Source organism: Anoplophora glabripennis, unplaced genomic scaffold (assembly GCF_000390285.2).
Source record: "Anoplophora glabripennis isolate ALB-LARVAE unplaced genomic scaffold, Agla_2.0 scaffold467, whole genome shotgun sequence".
NCBI classification, from domain to species: Eukaryota; Metazoa; Arthropoda; class Insecta; order Coleoptera; family Cerambycidae; genus Anoplophora; species Anoplophora glabripennis.
In genome coordinates, this window is record NW_019416580.1 from 357868 (window position 1) to 379182 (window position 21315).

At 32.3% G+C, this 21315-nt stretch overlaps 1 protein-coding gene across 4 annotated transcripts in view; it reads left to right on the forward strand.

The window, feature by feature from the left end:
- Positions 1-21315, forward strand: part of LOC108910727 (protein kinase C-binding protein 1) — a 49093-nt gene that overhangs the window by 7547 nt on the left and 20231 nt on the right. For all 4 annotated transcript variants that reach the window (XM_018715426.2, XM_018715428.2, XM_018715427.2 and 1 more), the window contains exons 5-9: positions 1756-1936; positions 2189-2359; positions 3266-3441; positions 3495-4152; positions 7309-9506. In XM_018715426.2, coding sequence (XP_018570942.1) covers positions 1756-1936; positions 2189-2359; positions 3266-3441; positions 3495-4152; positions 7309-9506 — 3384 coding nt within the window. The remainder of the gene's footprint in view (positions 1-1755; positions 1937-2188; positions 2360-3265; positions 3442-3494; positions 4153-7308; positions 9507-21315) is intronic.

Consider the following 21315-nt stretch of genomic DNA (forward strand, 5'->3'; position numbering starts at 1 on the left):
ATATCGACATGGTTATGTTACACACCGCCATGTTACCCGCTACAATTCGAAGCCCTCTAGCTGTAGAGGGTTGTAACTTGCGTCAGCGAAAGTCGATCAAGTAATATCCATTACATGTAATACCTCAACCGATATTGAGAACAGAATAAAAAATTTGGAGGCATTACTTTTCAGCACACCTATTTACATCTAAGTTATTAATTTATCAAAATTCGGCAAAATCATATGATACACATTGGAAAAAAAATTAAATCACTACATATTTGGTTTCTAACAACTAAAATAGTACTACGAGTATTACCAGCGCTAACAACTAAATTGTGGGACCAGCAATAACTTTTGGCAATAACATTAATAATGCCAAACAACCTTAGAATAAACATATTATTCTACATTAGCGTCTTCCTTTTATAACCATTTCGGACATTTTAATTACCACCTTACAAATAATTTAATTTATTTTGGTCTGTAAACCCTTCACAATAATATTTTGCATAATTTGCTGACAACAAACTATTCGGACTCTCTCGTTTTGCCGAAAAAATCAAATATCAAATCTCCATTGTTGGAATTTGTGCATCTGTCGGTGTTTGACATTTTTGCAACACTATTGTATAAAACAATATGAACGAGGGAAATCGATAAATGAATATGCTGAAGTCTAAAATTGGAGATATATGTTATTAAAACAATCATATCAAGAAGCTTATAGCATAGACATTTGTGGGGAAAGTATTCTATTCGACTGCCAAAAGTGACAAAATGTTCACAAAGACATCTTGCTAACATCTGCAAATGCTAAGGAAGCGCTACTGTGAAAGAAATGAGCACATTGTGGAACCAAGAAACAGACCAACATATCAAAAGAATGTTGTCGGTATAACTCTAGTACAGTTTTTACAAGGTAAAGTGCACTTAGAGGCAATAATTATTAACATTGAAAGCTGAATAGTAATTTTCAGTGATAAATCCAAGTATGATGTGTGCATTGGGGCTTTTCTTACATATCGGTAAAGATTAGAAGATTAGAGTTCATCAACAGCACAATTAATGCAGATAAATATGGAGATATTCTGAAAAGAAACTTATGGCATACAGTTTATCGACAGAAATTTTGTTTGCTACAGTACAACGCATCCTGTCATATCCAAACTTACAAAAAATGGTTTGGAGACAATATTAGTATCTTGAACTAACTGTCCCACAGCCCCAATCTAAATGTTATCAAAACATTATGACACCATATCGAAAGGTTTTTAAAGAACAACCCTCAACGGATGATTCCTGATCTCAAATGAAAAATCCAGGATATTTGAGAATTTTTCATTCTAGAATTTTGTAGATCTTTAGTTGATACTATACTAAAGAGAATTCATTCTGTTGTAAAGACCAAAGGATACATTAACAGTTACCAAATCATAAGCAGTCCGTCTGAACATTTACTTGTTACATTTTGTAGCTTTAGTTTGTCATTGCAGTTCAATTGTGTTTTTTTTTTTAATAAATACGAAATAATCAGCCTTGTTGACTACTGAATTTGTAACTATCATTATTTGTACAATTTAGGTGAATTTAAAAACATTTTTTTTAGAAATTTCATAAAATTTGTTAGTAATGTGCCTTCCGATCATATAATTGTTAGAACTCGTATTATATTAGTAATTAATTAATAATATTTATTAGGATATAATTAGAATAAAACAATTACTTAGATATTTAGCAACTCCCTAATTTTTTTTTTGTAAATGAATTTAGTCAGAACCATTCCTACATCCTGTAAATGATAGTGAATTTCCGGACTATAAAAATTATATCGTTCAACCCATGGATTTAACAAAAATGGAGAAAAATATCAAGGGGAATTTGTATGGAAGCACACAAGCGTTTGAGGCAGATGCAAAATGGCTATTACATAATAGTATTATATACAATTCATGTAAGTGTCAATGCATCAATGTTGTATTTAAATATATCAATGATCATTTTTTTTATCTGAGTGTGGGTCTGGTTTAACCTACAAAGTATATCTTATATCTTAAGTGTCTTGACTGCTCAATGCCAACTGCACAAATCACTGATTAGCAGTAACATTAAGATATGAAATATACTTTGTTATATCTCACACGCATAACTTGGTCGTTTCTCACAACATCACTAGTTATTAAAAAATTTTATTATTAATCCACAGATCAGTCAAAATTAACATCAGCAGCCAAAAGTATTATCAAGATTTGTAAGCAAGAAATGGCAGAAATAGAAAATTGTCCCTCGTGTTACTTGAATGCCAATACAAAAAAGAACACCTGGTTTGTTGAAGTTTGCCCTAAGCCACATTTATTGGTTTGGGCAAAATTAAAAGGTAAGACATATCATTAACTTTATTTTTGTCATCATCAATAACAATAATAATAATTTTTATTCAGCCGAAGCAAGATCCTGTTCTTTTGGGCATCCCCTCATCCGCGTCATATAAAAAGTTACACATAAGAGTAAACATACATACAAACAAAATCTAATATTAAAATGTACTGGACATAAAAAATAATTACCAAGAGTTATAAAAACCCACTTATTGTGGATGCATTTGTTTCTCAACAATCACTCGTGGATTTTCTGAACCCCAAATGCGACAATTTTGTCTATTGCTAAAGATGAATTTTCTTTGAAAAATCAGCATCCACTTGTTCCATAATCCATTTAATGAACTCTCTTCGCTCTGCGTGATCAGTAGGCTTCGGCTCGAGTCAATTGAACTTTTTGAATGAAGATGCAAATCTTTCTTGAGAATACTCTGTAGAGAACTTCTTTAAATGTTCAATTCTTGACCACGGTGCCGAATTGATGTTCCTGGTCTTTCAGCAACACTCTCACAAACTGCTTCGATATTTTTTGTTGAAGGACTGCCAGAGTGTTTAAGATCACTAATGATCCAGTCTCACAGAATTTTTCAATTAATGTCATAAAGTTGATGAAGTTAAATCACTATTCCGACCGTATTTTGTATGAAAATTGTGAACTATTGCTGCCAATCCCTCATTATTTTAAAAATATTACTCAACAATGAGAACGCGTTGTCCCTTTGTGTAATGCTCCATTTTTAATAATCCTGAACTGTCACCTGTCATGCAGTCTTTTTTTTTCGTTGACAACACTACCATACAAGTGGCACAAAATTCAAATCTTGCATGAATTTTGGGACGCTCAGTGTAATGTTACTATATTGTAAGAAAATATAAAATCTTAAAATGCACCATCTGTTCTCCAGGTTTTCCATTTTGGCCAGCTAAGGCAATGTGTACCAACACATCAGGAATGGTAGATGTCCGATTTTTTGGGGCCCACGATAGAGCTTGGGTGCATTACAAAGAATGTTACCTTTTCTCTGAAAAAGACCCTAATACTTTTAAGCAAAAGAGATATGATATCGAAAAATGTATTGACGTAAGTATTTTCCAGAATATAGTTGGGCTGGGCTTAATTTATTTTTTTTGCAGGAGTTGAATATATACATTGAGAATCTCAAAAAGATATATGGAGAATTCAAATATGCACCATACAAAACACTACTAGAGCCCGATAACGAAACTAAACAGCTACAAATATTTTTACCAAAATATAAAACTCCTTCTCGAAAAAAAAATAAAATTGATAACATTAACAGTAAAGTTAATTTTATAGAGGATAAGAAAGAGAAAAAAGTGATAGCAGATAATACTTCAGAAGTTGGGAATGATAAAACTAATTCACCAGAGGAAAATAAAAAGGATGATGAAAATAAAACTCAATCAGTAACGCAACAACAAAATAATATCGAAATGGAGAAAACTGTTTCAGATGTTAAAAATAACGATCCCGATATTAATCAAAATGGCACAGACATGAACGTAAATGGGTCTGATGCATCATATAGTGTTAGTAAATTCGACGATGATGCTATTATGGAGGGGTATGGTACTGATGATGATACAAATACTGAAATTGATTTAGAACGAAGAAAAAATTTCATTGGCAAGACTACTGAAAAAGCGAAAGAGACGATTGAGGAAATAACGCAAGAAGAGGAAGAAGAGGATGACACTCAAGTGCCAAGTAATATTTCAGTTGATAGTTCCAATATAAAAGAGAGTGAGAGAAAACAGGAATGTGTTCCAGGTACATTTTTTGAATCATAAAGATATTAAGTTTCGTCAAATATATTATCTACGAAGTGTTACCCAAAAGTTCCCGAAATTTTTCTGATAACACAATTGCAGAGTATGTAGATTTTATTCACTACAGTCACCTTCAAAGTAATACCCTTGGGATTAGAAACACCAATCCCAGCTCTGGAAGTCTTATTTTACATGTACAAGAATTGATCAAAAAGTAATGGGAATTGTTAATTCTCTCCTAAAGTATTTATTTAATCTTCAATTTTTGTCCTATCCTTTCAATGTAGTCGTCCTATGCTATATACCTATACCGAAATAGTTTCCAGTATGAGAAACACTGGTGGAATGCCTCTTTAGGTATCGTCTTCAATTTGCGATTTTATCTTTATCTCATTTACTGCTGAAAAATGTTGTTATTTGAGTTTGGGAAAAAGGGAAAAAGTCACACGGTTCATGTCCGGAAAATAGTTTGATTGTGGCATTACGACGGTGTTGTTTCGCCAAAAACTGTTGGATAAGTAAAACGGTATGCTTCGATGCGTCGTGATGCAAAATCCATGAGATATCTCTCATGTTCTTGTCATTTTCTCGTGATTACCTGATGCAAATTGCACAAAACTTGGAGGTAGTACTAGTTAACTGTACGACCGAGCAGTAAAAATTCGTGATGAACTATTCCATTCTAGTGAAAGAAAATGGTTAGAAAGACCTTCACATTTAACCAGATCTTGCCTCATCTTTGATATTTTCTTGGCCTTCGATAAACTTGTGACTGTGACACAGTATTGTTGCCAAAGGCCTTCAACATTTTGAACGCTTTGCTACACTTAGTTCTATTTTCAACATAAAATGGACAAACTCTTATTCGACATTTTTCCACACAAAAAAATCTACAAAAACACTGAGATAAGTATTACTCATTCGCTCGCTAAACCCAAACTACATGTGGCAGCTGCCTAAAAATTGACAAATACTTCACTGACAATACACAAAAAAAGAATCAACTCGTTAGACAAGATACAACAAGCGCAATTTGAAAATTCCCGTTACTTTTTCATCAAACCTCTATTTTATGTGTTTATATATTCAACACCGTCTACAATTCAACTTTATTCTCCTTTACTGAGTCAAATCTTCGCCCCTTCAACTCAATTTTCATATTTGAAAGGCAGAAAAAATCACGGGTTGATGTACGTGTTGTTTTCCTCCCACGACGGCTATGGTGAAAGCGGTATGTGACCTCGCATTATCCCTTTTAAGAAAACCTAGTCGTTCTTGTGCACTTCTCTGGACGTTTCCTTCTGATATTCTCCCCAAGCTGCCTTAAGATGTCAAGATAAAGTTCTGCATTTGTCTGACCTGCAAGTACAAACTAGAGATAATCAAATCAGTATAAAAAAACAGATCAATAAGGACTTTATGTTGCTTTTGACCTGACGGAGTTTGTTTAGCTGAGATGAAGATGGGCTTTTCCATTGTGACGATTGTTATTTTGCCTCAGAACCATTCCCATAAATGCAACTTTTGTCACTTATGACTTTAGAAAAAAAATTGGGATCAATTTCAGAGCTGTTCTTTTAATTCTTGACAGATATCCCTGCCAGGTTGTTCTCTTCATCGTATAAGAGTCATTGCACGAACTGTGCTGTTATGTTTCTCGTGTTCAATTTTTCCAATAAAATCCACTGATACGATAATCAGGCAATGTTATAGATGTCTTGGATAGTCTGCCTATCATCATTCACAATTGCATTCTCAACAGAAACGACATCTTCTGGTGTAGTGCCGGTTAATGGTTGTCCGGAACGTTCATTGTCCTCAACTGATGTTCGACCATTTTTGAAATGTTTAAACCAGTTATAAGTTTGTAGATTTAAAAAAGTCATCGCTGAATGCTTCCTTTAACATTTTATGGGGTTCTGCGGCAATCTTACCAAGTTTAAAACAAACCTTAATACAGATACATTGTTCTTTCAAACCAGCCATTGCAAAACCACTAAAATAAGCATTTAAAACAACGAAAAATTGTTCGCCAACAAGTAAGTGTATTGTATCCACTTACTCAGTCCAACTATTAAGTTTTAACACTGATTTTACTTTGTTGAAATGTGTATTGCTATCTGTGTGAAGTCAATGAAACTATGTACTGGGTAGCCTTCCGAGCGACCGAAGAAAATTTCGTCAGTATATGTATATCTAGTGTACGTATATCTACCACAAGGTTATAACATTTTATGTGAAGCGAGTTTTGATAGCAGAACGAACGAAAACATTGAAGCTTTGCGCTCTGTGTTGAAATCCGATCGTTGATCAATCGTACACGGTCTGACAACATTCTAATGGTAGATTGACAATCAGACTTTAGCGCAGAGTGCACAACTTCAATGTTTTCATTCGTTTGGTTTGTATGGGGCACCCCGTCCTCTCGTCATGGTGCATGCTCTCTCATCCATCACGAAACCTCCCAAACCACAGGAACACACTCAGATGTGATACACACTCCTCACCATACGCCATTTGTAACAGTTAATACATTTCCGTAGCTGTTTTACTGGCTTTAAAACAAAATATGATTGCTGTAAGCTGTGCTATGTGCATTTCCATAACCATCAAAAACTCGTTTCATGCAAAACATTATAACTTCCTGGTAGATAATATATAATAATTTATTTGCACACAAAAAAAAATTACATACAAAATACAGCAATGAGAATAGTTGTGAATAAATGAGTATACAATAAGTGACTAAACACTTGTTTTGTACAACAAAAGTAATAATACAGTAATATAGATACGTGTATACAAAACTTTATTTGGTTGCTCAGAAGGCTTCCCACTACGTAGTTTCATTTCACCCCACCGCACATAGAGAGCGCCACACACATCGCTATGATAAAATCAGTCTTAAAACTTAATAGCTGGACTGTGTACATGAAACCACTGGAAATACAGACTCACAAAGGATATACATAAAACCGCATAGTGGTATTTCTCAGTAACTACATTCGTTCGTGAGCTTGATTCAAATTTCTGGAACTTTTTTGTACCACCATTTGTTTATTTACTCATTGAAATAATATTCTGTAGTTGTGGTACATTTTTTAAATTAGCTTTTGATTTACAGATCTCCCAGTTTACTAATTAATCACCTTTTCAGATAACGAGCCTTTGGCCAGACGAATATCTGATGCCATTTACAACCAAAAACGTCAGTCTACTGAAGACGTGATACAATCGTCACAAAAAATAGCTAGAAGGAACAGCGATTTAAGTGTAAAAAGTGATTCAGCTCTAATGCCCAGCATATCAGAAAAAATTAATAGGGTTGACATTTCCGAGAATATGGAGATTACACTCGGTAATGACGATATAGGTTGCATCAGTATTTCGGAAAACATATCTTCAAATTCAAGTGACAGTGAGTTATCCAGATCAGAAATTGAACAAAGCAAAAGGAAACCTGTTCAGGTTGATATCGAAAATGCAGAATTCACAATCTCTCCTACAAATAAACTTAAGATATCAGATAAATTGATCAAACGGTTATCTGATTCAGACAAAAATGCAGATTCTAAGATAGAAGAAGCCAGGAGAAATATTAATGACAAAAAATCGCCAACAGACATACTTATTGAGAAATTTAGGCACGTAGTTGATCATGAAATAGTAGATTTTAGCCAGCCCAGTACTTCGTCAGTAGAAGACAGTGATAAATCTTGCAATTCCAATAGTGAATGCCTTGATCCGTCAACTAAAACATGTGATCTAAGAGAGATTAGTGTTGGCGATAATACAACAGAAACTGCTCCTTCACCAATCACAAATGAAGATATTTTGGTTCAAAGCAACTGTGATAATATAACCCAGAACAAAGATGAAGCTGATCATGAACCAAAAATTATTAGCATTACAGATAATATTATAGATATAGCTGCTAAAAAGTATGATTTAGCTGAGAAAATTGATGAGACACCTTTAGATCCCAAACAAGATGATATCGAGAAGGAATATAGTAAAATTGAAATTAATGTGGAATCAAAAAAATCTGACAATTTCAATGGAGAACTGGTGGTGTCACCTAAAGACAATGAAGCTTCGGAATTACAACCCTCTGAAGAACTGCCAAGAAAACAAAGAGCTTTAATTCAACCTTCCATAACTGAATTTACCATTTCCTCAACAAACACGCCAGCTTTAAATGGAAAGAGTAATTCCAGTGGAACTGAAGATAATGCAAACGCTAATTTTTCCGTTACTGACAAACCTACACCACAGAATGAAAAAATGATTCATCCTGAAGTATTAAATATTATAGAAGAGTTTGAGGATAGTGAAGAAGTAGAAGAGTTGGAAGATATTGAAATAGACAAGAACAACATTTTTAATATTATACATTCTTCTTTGAATGAAGCCAAGTCTATAGAAGCTGATAAACAAGGCAGGACATATTCCAATGAAAATAACACCTTGTTAAATTCAAAAATGCTTAGTAGAAAACGGAAAGTTATTTCTAACGAAAACTCAACTCAAGCTAAATTAGTCAAACTGGTCCCCATTGAAACTATATTAAACAAATCCAAAGAGAAAGAAATTTCTAATAGTCCTTTACTGCAAAAGTCCCTGCAAGGCAAGAAAATGATACGTAAACCGTCCTCTTCAAGTTCAACACCAATGAGCTCAGTTAGCAGACAGAGTTCCGTTCAAGAAATCCTAACTGAGGATATTAAAAGTGAACCAGAGACAGATGATGATTTTAGTGAGTCTGAAAACTTAGAGGCTAAGAGAAAGTATTTGTCAGCTTTAAATATATCTGAAAAAATAAACGATCCTAATAAAAAACAAGGCAATGCGATCAGAACCCGATCTAAAACGGAGGAGAAGAGAGAGAAATTTAAAAAGCTGGATAATTTAACGAGAATAATCGATGATGTAGCAATGAACTTTAGTGCCAGTAGTGACAGACTGGAATTGGGTACCCAAAACTTGGATGTACGACAAAGTGTTTCTAATTCCCTTGAAGGAGAAATTTTTGTTAAATCTTTTGCAAAAATGACACCGTACAAACCGAGAGCTAGAAAATCCTTTCCTACACCTACTTATATAAAACCTAATGTTCAGCCTAAACTTAGTAGCCAAGTTAGTTTACTAAAAAAAGATACCTTCCCAAATAATGCTGCACCCAAAAAAGACTTTCCAAAGACTAATACAACTGCTACCAAAGCCGTGATTAGCAATTCAGTTACAACCACGACACAGTCACAGCAAACTACAGAAATTGGAAGCAGTTCAGTGTCTCATGTTATTATACTTCCTCCCAACCAAACTATCAACTACAGCAGCCCCATGCTAACTGTGGTAAGTTACTTTTTTAACATAGTTTGTATTCAATTAGAAGCATTTCCAAACGAAAGTACGTTAGTATACCTTATACAGGGCTGGAAAATCCACATGGTCCATCTGCCTTTACATGAGAGCAACAAAGTAAAGTAAAGAAATCCTTGCGATAGACAAGGATGGCTATAGTGAAGACGTTTCATAATCTGAATAGTCACCGCCCGTTTCGGGTTAGAAGTGGGAGTGACTATTCAGATTATGAAACGTCTTCAATGTAACCATCCTTGTCTATCGCACGGATTTCTATGACTTACTTTATCGCTCTCACGTAACGGCCGATGTACCATGGGGATTTTCCGAACCTGTATATCAAAACGTGCTTTTCTCGAAATATGATTTTTTACTTCAAATGCTCGCCAACTACAATAGACTACAAGCCCATTGGAAATTTTCGAGGGGTCATTTGACACAGCATGAATTACTTATAAATCAACAACAACAACAATAACTGTAGAAACTATGCCGTCAATTCTTGTCGGTACAGGTAAGCTAAACCTGTCCACCAAGGGAGGTGGTTTTCGGCAAAACATTTTTGTACGGCATTTCTAAAGTATACAGGTTATACAAAAAAAATGAACCTCGACCTAATGCCGTACAAAAATAGCAATAAAGCCAAGGGAGGTGGTTTTCGGCAAAACATTTTTGTACGGCATTTCTAAAGTATATAGGTTATACAAAAAAAATGAACCTCGACCTAATGCCATACAAAAATACAATAAAGCCAGGAAAATTTTTGAATTTCCGAAAATTTTGGTCCGGGTTTTGGTGATTTATTACAGTACGGCATTTGAACTGCAAGTTTCGGATCGATACATAGATAAATTTTTAAGCAACGCCATATGTACTTGCTGATACAAGTGTTAGGAATACAGGATGCAACCCTCTGTTTGTAGCATATGGGGGGAGTGATCTGAACCAACATCAAATTCACTAATTTTAATTCTATTTTATAAAATAACGACATTTTTGGCCATGCCGTACATTTTTCATGAAACGTGCTTCCTAAAGGCAAATTAATTTCCCTCTGAAAAGTAGGATTTCATGATAAAAAATGTTTTATACGGCATTCATATATTTTGTTAATACTGACAACAATAATCAACAAAAACAAAATGTACAAAAAAAATGGTTCTAAATGGCTTGAAATATATTTTTGCAAATAATTTTATTTTTACACTATTTTCTCCCTAATACAAATTATTTACTACTGTACAGCCTTTCTATAATAAGACATACAATATCATAAAAAAATATTTTTCAGTAATGCCGTACATATTTGTCGATACAGGAGTGAGAAACCCCATATGCAAACCCCTATATTCTGACCCTTATGGTTTCCGATCATTGAAAAATGGTCGGCATTGTTACTAAAACATTATTTAAGATGTAAAATAATTTTTAATTAATATGCTGTTGAAAAACCATAGGTCGATATAAAAATTATTAATTTTATAAATTTGAAAAGCTTATATATTTTTTTTTCACAAGTACATAAGTAAAATTTTTTCAAAATCCAAAAAATTATTTAAAAATCTAAAAAAATCTGCATTCAAAAATTTTTTAAAAAATTTGGAATTATTTTTATTTTAAAATTACAATTACCGCTTCGAGATTCTAACTGGCCGTCAAAACATCTTTCTCTCTCTTTTTTCTTTTCGGCCTGTAAATTTTTATGTGGTTTTATTCATGTTTATCACCGACAATCTTATTAAAGTTGTTTGCACTTTTAAATTATTTTTACTAATTTTAAACATATATAGTATGCCAATGGCTTCATCACAATTTTTGCATAAATAAATTGTTCAAAAAATTATAACAGAAGTTGCAAATATGCAAATGCGAGGGTACTGTTACTTCAAAACATATTACTGTTTTAAATGTAAGTATTTATATAGGAATTATTCTCATGAATATTGAGTTAAAATTAATTGTTTGAAATTAGAATAAAACTCATTTTGGACTTTCCAACGAATATGTACGGCATTGCAATTTTCATTCTTTGTTATAACGAGCGTTCAAATAAAAACGTGGTCGAAGTTGGCTCTGAGACATTGGACGTAGGGAGTAGCTTATAGCGACCAACTTAACCTCATTTCTCAACGAGCTGTATAGCAGCTGTCAATTTCAATAACGTTAATGACTATATAACTTTATTTTAAAGAATAATCGTTATAACAATAACAAACAAAGGAGCTGCGGAAAGTGTCCCCCTCCTTGTTATAACAATAAATTAAAGCAGCTGCTGAAAGTGTCCCCCTCCTTGTTCCAAGCACTTTTCACACCTGTTCCTCAAAGAATTAAAGACATTTTCTAAGATGCTCGGGGTATTGTTAATTTCACGAATCTTGTCTATAAGTCGAGCCTGCAGATGGTTTAAATCAGGAATAGGCAGTTCAAAAATAGTGTTTTTAAGGTAAGGCCACAAAAAGAAATCACACGGCGTAATATCACATGACCTCGGTGGAAATTCATGTTCAGCATTGAGACTTATTAGTCGATTTTGGAAAACTTCCCTCAACATATTCATCGTCTTGCCTGCCGTATGTGCCCTTGCTCCATCTTGTTGAAAGTAAAAGTTTGTAATTTCGTTTTCTTCCAGCTGGTTAACAAAAGGAGCAATAATTTCTTCTCTATACCTTTGCGCAGTAAGAGTACCATTAAAAAAAATAGGTCCATAAATCCTCCTTCGATTGAGAGCACACCAAACTCCAATTTTTTGAGCGTGTAGAGGGCCCTCGACAAAAAAGTTATCTGGTTTTTCAGAAGACCACATTCTCATATTCTGTGAGTTTACGTAACCACTTAAATGAAACCAGGCTTCATCAGAAAAAAAGGTGATATTATGAAGTTCACCGTAGTTGTTTAAAAACCATTCACAAAATACAGCCCGTCGCTGAAAATCAACTTCAAGAAGTTCTTGCTGACAAGTTAAACGATAGGAGAACAAACACAAATCTTTTTTTAACACTGTGTGGCAGTACCGACTGATACTCCCACCATTTGTGATAAAACACATACAGAAGTTCTTGGCGCATTTTCCATTATTTGTTGGACATTTTCTTTTAATTCTTCAGTCCGCTTTTTAGGTCGGCCGCTTCCTTCTTTTCTTGTTACACTGCCCGTATCACGAAAAACATTAACACAACGCTGAACTGCACTTTGAAAAATTTTGTACTCAACAACGCCGGGAAATTGATTTTGAAATTCTATGAAACATTCCTCAATAGAATACTTCCATATTCCATCAATCTTGCGTCCATTTCTAAAGTAGGACTCTAAGATAAACACTTTTTGTTCTTGAGAAAACACTATTTTAAACGCTTTTTAAAACGAAAATATTCATATTGATAGCGGCGATATAGCGCTTTGACAGATGACGTTTAAGTTCATTTGCTATACGCCACACCCTACATCCAAATTTTCAGAACCAACTTGACCACGTTTTTATTTGAACGCTCGTTATTTCGGATGAAAATTTGTAAATGCCGTATAGTTATTAATGACCTAAAAATGTAGTAAAAATTTAATGAAAAATATTTTCGGCTATGTAAAATCCACTAGTTAAAAATGTACGGCAGTTTTTTTTTATTTTTTTACTTATAAAAAGTCAATTAAGCCATAAAATTTGGATATAACATTTTTAGTTTATAACAAGGAATTTCGAAATATTGTAAATTTTCACAATTTATTTGTTTGTTTTTTAATTTTAATTTTTAATTTGCACCATTAATTATAACCGGCCATGATTTAGTACAATAGTTTTTGGTTATATTTTATCAAAAAAGTGTATAGTAGTAGTATAGTAAAGTATAGGAATTAATGATCTTATAAAAAAAAATAAAACTCAATTCCAAAATACAAGTAATTGTTTATAAACTTTTGCATTAACCATAATTTTCAGGCGGCATAGTTGCTAAGAATTATTTGGAAAGTTAAATAATCATTTGGAATCGGTGCCATACACTTTTCAATGACTTGAAACAGTGGGAGCTGAAATAGAGGGTTGCGCCCTGCATTTCTAACCCCTGTATCAGCAGATACATACGACGTCATTAAAAAAGTTATCTACGTATCAATCCCAAACTTGCAGTATAAATGCCGTACTGTAGTAAATTACCAAAAACCAGGCCAAAATTTTCAGAAAATCAAAAATTTTCCTTGTTTCTGGTATTGCTAGTTTTGTACGGCATTAGGTTGATGTTAATTTTTTTGTATAACCTAGATACTTTAGAAATTCCGTACAAAAATGTTTTGCCCATAGACAGGTTTAGCTTAACTGTGTACTCACCTGTACCAACAAAAATTGACAGCATAGTTTCTAAAGTTATTGTTATAATGTGGTAGTATTGATTTATAAGTAATTCATACCGAGTCAAATGACCCCTTGAAAACTTCACATAGGCTTGTAGTCTACAAGAAATTAAAATTTTCAAAGTCCCCTACATATTTCTCTAGCCATAGTCATGTAGATTAAGAGAAAAATTTTTTGTTTTTTCTATCTTCAAATTTGCATCATGCAAATGAATGAATTGCTCTAGCGTCGCCAGTTTGTACTATTTACGAATAAATATATTTTTTTAATACTTAAAGACATGGGTTAATGACATCCTTGAATATAATTATCCTCTTACTTTTCCTTCCATTAAAAAAAAATTTGCAAAAAATGTTTTAGAATTCTACAGTAGTCTTACCCCTTAAAGGCTGATTTCCATTTAGGAGTTTTTAGCAAGAGTTTTTCCAAGGTCGAGGGTGAAATGCCTTATGCATGCACATTTATGAGTTTATTCAAGGGTTGGTGTAGTTGAGTCAAATCTAGTTGTTTTTATGTTCTATGTTGATAGACATTGACAGTTTCCGACGCTGAGCAAGAAAATTTAGTTTAATTGTTCTCTTGTTAAATATAACATAAATATAACAATCACAAAATAGAAAAAAGAATAACAATATTAAAAAAACTCTTATGGAAACAGAAGAAGCAATATTGCTAGCTACAATAATTTGTGGGGCAGCAATCCAGAGCTGGGTAATTACTTGTAATTTAAAAATAGTTACAATTATAAATTACTTTTTTAAAAAAAGGAACTAACTTTAAATTACAAAGTATATTCTTTAAAAAAAAGGAATTATATTAATTTAATTACAGTTACATGGAAAATGGATTTAGCAATTACTTTTCTAATTACTTTTATGATAAAGTGACCAAACAGAGAAAAAGGAAAAAGTTAAGTTAAAAATTTTAATTAAAAGTGTTGTGTAATATTGCGTTTTATTATTTATTAGAATTGATACTAAAATGAAAAGATTATTCTTATTCATTTTCTGATATAGAATTTTTATATTTTTATTCCTAATCTAATAATTTAAACTAGTTCAGTTCATACTATAATTTTATATTATTGGTCAGGTAATTAATTCAACCCGATGCTCTTTTTTTTGGTTGTTAGTACATTTGCAAAATATAGAATACAGTAGTTTTGGGTAGACTGGAAAGCAATAATTATTATTAAAAAAATTACGAATCGAACAAGTACGAGTGAAAGGCTGAGTAACCGAACCAGAAGTTTTCTCAACTCAAAATAAGAGCAGTAACACATAGATACATAATATATATTTTTATAAAACTTGATGCTATAGACAACATATTTTTACTTCGTATATTTTCTAAATTAATAATAATTATAATAAAATAAAATGTACTCTGTTAATTCTGAGGTTAATTCACCAAATCACTTTTTATTGTTCACGCGGCACAAGGCTTTCCTCAAATGAAATAATAGAAGTCCGCAAGTCTGTACGCAGTTACGCAATACGCATGATCTTAAAAGTAATTATAATTAGAAAAAGTAATTGTAATTGGAAAAAGTATTTGTACTTATAGAAGTAATTTGTAATTCGATAGTTCAAATAATATAATTACAAATTACAATTCCTATAACAATTTTGCTGCAATTACAATTACAATTACAGGAAAAAAAAGGGAATTGTAATTGCTAATTACTTTTTCACCAGGAATTACCCAGCTCTGCAGCAAGCACAATAATGCCTCAACGAAGGTAACTTTAATAACTCTTCTTTAATTGACCGTATTGCAGCCTCTCTTTTTACTTTATTTTTATACTCTACGTGTTTTAGATTGTATAAAATAGGTCGATTTTGTTACAACTCTATTAAAGTCTTGCCCCCAAATAAATCTTCCCTCCAATCTTCCTTTTGCTGCAGTTTCACAGGTTTCATTCATTTTTATTGCTTTTTCCTTTATCCCATTCAATAGTTCTCACTCACATAAACATAAAAACTGTGGTGTCGTAAGTAACGCCAACAAAACAAAAAAATCTCTAGTACTTGTTAAAAACACGTTACGAACTCACAAATCTATTGAATTTTCACGAAAAACTCGTCACCCACAACAAAAAAATAGAACATGTTCTAATTTCAAGGGTGAACACCCAGGGGTTTTTACAAGGCTCATAACGCACAGGTGTGTACTGAAAAGTCCTGGGGTTTTGATGCAGGGTTAAAACCCGGGGTGAAAACCCATAAGTGAGAATCGGCCTTATAATAAGACAGATTCTTCTGTTGGTCTGGTAATATGAATAATAAGATAAATTTGTCCCAAATAAAAGTCCAAATCAATTCCTACATATTTTAAAATTATTTGTTGTTTATTCAGGGTGTCTGATTCTTCTGGGTGTTACTTAACTTTATTTTTTCAAATGAAATACATACCATTTTTTTTAATTTTCATTGGGTTTAGCACCTCCACTTAATAATAAAATATTTGGTTAAATTCAACACAGACAGTATGTTTCTTATAGTTTACGATATTTATTATTTATTTGTGTGTGTGTTTCCAATTTAAAAAATTGATGCATCATAGTGAAGCCTCAAAATAAAATGTATTCTTCATTTCTCATAACAATGCAAATATGCAAATTTGAAAAGGGATGTTGAAAAAGAAAATGTTTTTATAGATAGGGTACCTAAAATTATTGTTAGTGCTAATGAAGACTTTATGAAATGTTATTTGTTTATGTGCTCAACAAAATGGTAGATATTTTGCGCTATTATTGTAGATCTTTTTAGTGTTTCTCTAATTAATTTTGTTGTCGTAACTTCTCTTTAACTATAAGAAATAGACCTTTATGTACCTTTAAAAAATTTAAATGAATTAAAATTTTGCACTATAACTTGAAATGTATTTTTTGGAATTTATTAGCTTTATTTAGTTAAAAAATTTTGATTGAATGCACACTCTGGCCTGGTATCTGTACTGGTTATTAAACTGCGGTGTTCTTGGGATGACGTTTGTTCACAAGTAAGGTAGACTCCGCCTTACAGCCTAGTGCGTACTCCAGTTTGGATCTAGGAATTGAAAAACTGCTTCTTTGACTACTACGAGCGTCTCTTAAGGGTTGACAGGCTGAAAATGAGTTTGGTTAGTTTAGTACCAATCCTAAGGTCATTTAGGGGTGCAAATTTGAAGACTCCGGAATGTTTTTATTTTCGCTGCTTTTGGCGGCAATTCTCTGATCCTGCCGGCTTCGGCGAAAAATTTTGGAAAGATGAGTGAAGTTGTTGTCTTTCTTTTCTTATATCATTCCAATTATTCTAAATTAATATGACATTATAATAATATTAATTTAAAATTTATTTCCTATCCTTAAGAAATTACATTTCTTTGATCAGAAGAATGGTCTCCCATTCAACTGAGGTTTTCAGTAAAACAATACACCGACTTTCAAAAAGTATACCTCTTTTATGTAGAATTGTCCACGGAATTTAAAAATGCATCCCAAATGATTATTAGGTCATTGGTATAGAAGTTGTGGTAAAAAAATCCCACTTTATTAACCATTCCTACGCCACTGACCTACAAAAATTTATAAATTTTACAGTAAATTATGCACATGTATAAAGCATACCAAACATTTCATAAAAAATATGATTTTAAAAACTGACCAATACAATGAAAACGGTGCGGCTTAAACCCTAGCTTTATAAGGCAATTCTAAGAAATTATACGTAAAACATTGCCAATGACATCAATTTACTAAACGATGAAGTACAGGGTAATTCACAAACAGTGACAAAAAATGAAACCTCGTATTCTAGTGAATTTTAAAGTAGGTTTTTTGTATAAAGTTTTTATCTAGGACTGTTCACTAAAACCATACACTATTAAATTAATATTTTTAATTTTTTATAACATTTTAGAAACTAGTGAGTGAAATAATTTGAAATTAATCACATGGATTTATGCAAATATTGTACAAAATCTGAAGCATTTTCCTAAAAAACAATGTTCTAGTGGCTGAGATACATGGTTTTATTATAACATTTTTGGATTCTGCTTATAATTTTCTACAGTCTTATTTTCCAGGAAAACGGAAAAGGCAAACTGAAAACATTTATTTAAATTACAATAGAAACACTTTTTTAATCATTTATTTATTTAATCAAATAAAGAACACCAATCATCATTTTGATGATTTTATTTGAGTAAATGCACAAAAATACCTCAATTTGCATAAACCAGCCTACTATCTAATAATTACACAGCATTGTATTCGATATCAAAATTTATTTCCGGTTCATTTTTTAAGTTTTACTCATAAATCAGGCTTTTTTGGAAAAACAAAAGAATAGTAATTTGTACAAAATTTATTTATTTATTTATTTATTTATTTATTTATTTATTTATTTATTTATTTATTTTAATTACAATATCCAACGGGCAATGCCCAGTTACACGATAAGGTTACAAACTAAAAAAAAAGTAATAAAAATAGGCGAAAGAGATAAAAACTATTCTTAAACAAAATAAATGCCACAAAATGTAATATCTAAAACAAACAGGGAACAGACAGATAATATTAAAATGCTATAATACAATACAAACAAATGCAAAAACATACTTATACAAACATAAAATTCAAAGGAACACTTTTTTAATTTGACTAATGCTGGAGCAGAGTATGTCTATGGGAGATTCAATATTAGAATAACCAATATTCATTTGGTGAACCGGAGACGCTTTATGTGAATTAGTACGATGATGCTTGATCGCGAAGAGGTGTAAATGTCAGGTATAAGTTCTAGGAATATGAAAATTGATCATTTGTAATATATCTTCACATATAATGTTATTATTCAAGATCTTGCATAAGAAAATAACAGAATTTAACTTGCGTCTTTGAGACGAGCTACTCATACTGAAACGCTTGAAAAATGCTTCCTGAGGAAATCCTTGAGGAGGATACTGGCCATCAATAAAAAATGTAGCTGATTTAAAGAAGCGGCGTTGAATTTTCTCAAGAGATATTATGTGTGTAGCCTAGATAGGTGTCCAGACTACAGAGACTCAAGTTTAGATCTAACAAATGTATTAAATAATAAGCAAAAAGTATTAATTTTCATAAAATTGCACATGTTTCGAACAATAAATCCCAAACTTTTGTAGGCATTCATTATCACAATTTCAAGACTTGACAAGATAATTTAGGGTCAAAATATAGGCCCAAATCTTTAACAAGGTCAGGTCGTTGAAGGGCTGAAGGCCATTCAGACTATACTCATACTGAATTTGATCACAAAGTCGACTAAAAGTCTTGACATTACATTTGGTAGAATTCAGAGGCAGCCTATCATCAAATACATTTTCAATTAAAAAAAAATATTATTATATCATCGGCGTATAACAAATAACGCACATTCAGCTGAGAAGTAATATCATGAATTAATTAAAATTGGAAGAGGAACCTGAAAATATCATGATTGTTACATTAAAGCAGTGGCGCAATGGCATAGTTTTTTATTTAGAAAAATATTCCAGCAATACCCTGTATCTCCACCACTGGAACATCTATTTTTTAGAAAAGAGTCAAATTTTGTGCAATGTTTTGTACAATTTAAAATTATTTCAATTACTAGTTTTTAAAATATTTAAAAGAGCACATCTGTTCACCTCAAAATAATATTTCATATTCATATACTACTTATTTGATGGGACTAAAAGTTTCTTAATTTCTCATATAGGTATAAAACATATACAATAGGTTTTTTGACAAAATCTTTTATATATTTATGATTAAAACAAGACCTTGAATGTGTGTGTTTGACATTTTATACAATATTTTGACAAATTTTTCAATATACTAGAATAATTAACTTGTAAAATAACGGTGGGATTTCCTTTCAAATTGTAAAAAGTGTTGAGAAGATAAATGAAAAGATATGAAAAAACTTTTGACCATTTATTACTGTATTAAAGTAGTTATTAAGTATTTTTAAATTATATAGTATGTATCTTGTAACATAAGTTGCTAGAAAAACAATAGTGAAGATTAAATTGGAAAAAATAACGGACGATTGGGCGCACCATTATTGGAAAAAAGGAAAAATTTAGCTTTACTTGTTTAGCTGTTTTTAAATTTTGGTTGTGTGGAGAACGGAGATTGTAAGCCTATTTGATGAAGTTATGTTGCCATTTACTATTGGCAACACTAGTTTTAGAGGGCTTTTTTAAATTATTTTGAGATTACTTCACTAATACAGTGCTTTGTATATTATTATTATATATTAGTTAAGAAATGGAGCCGTCTAGATTATTGTCACCGTATGAGTCTGGCGAAATTAGTGTGGCGCAATGTTGTGTTGTGTATTTTTTGTTAAAGAAGAAATTTTCCACGCATAATTTTATGGATAAATTAGAAATAATAGAAAAAGGACGATCAAAACCAACACTAAATAAATTAACGACAAAAATTAAAACTTGCACCAGATATTTTCACATGAATTTATATGAACAATATAAATGGTTGACAGGCTGTCATTATATATATTTTATATATTTTTGCATTTTGTGATCCTTTCGAAGATCTATTAATTAAAATGTTACAAGACAAGCCAAACAACATTGAACATTGGTTTAAGAAAATCGATGAATTTAAGAATATTGCAAATTCAGAAAGGAAGGACTTTGACACAGTGTGGGAAAGAACAATTCAGGATGGGGATTTAGAACCCCAACAAAAACGTTTACGAACTGACGATGGTGGAGACGTTACAACATACCATAGACTTCTGTCTGAAATAATTGAGCAGATTTATGAACAAATCGATAGCAGATTTGAGAATTTTAAAGATCTGAAATTTCTTGAATTATGCAGTTTTGTAGATTTTAAAAATGAGCCGTTTCCAGAAACTGCTTTTCAGTCTTTGATTCACCACTATGGCAAATATTTTGACATTCCAGCGCTATATTCTCAACTGATTGTGTTTGACATTCCAGCGCTATATTCTCAACTGATTGTGATATACGCTACTGATGACATAATTTCAAAAAATAATGCATGTGAATTATTTGGTCGGTCGGTAACCGCATGGTTTAAGGCGTCACTACTTAAATCGATGTGTGCTAATTCTGCCCGGGTTCGATTCCCGCGGCCGGTAGACCGTAGATTAGCTATGCTTGTACGGAGGATTGGCACCCTCTGTGCGGGTATGGTAGGGTGGAAGAATGTTGGCTTGGGTCAATGTGAGAGATTGACACAGGTTGGCATTTGACCGCCCCCCCTAATTAATGATTTTTCCAGGTTTCCCTCATTCTTGCACTGAATAGTGGTTAGGGCCTACCAACATAAGTCGTTCCTAGGCGCAAATGCGGCCTGCTTAATAATAATATGCCGCCTCCTCTCCCGCCCAAGTCTTCGACTTCTGGGCTAATTCTCGTGGTTAAAATGAGGAGTAGAGATATTATTATTATTATTTA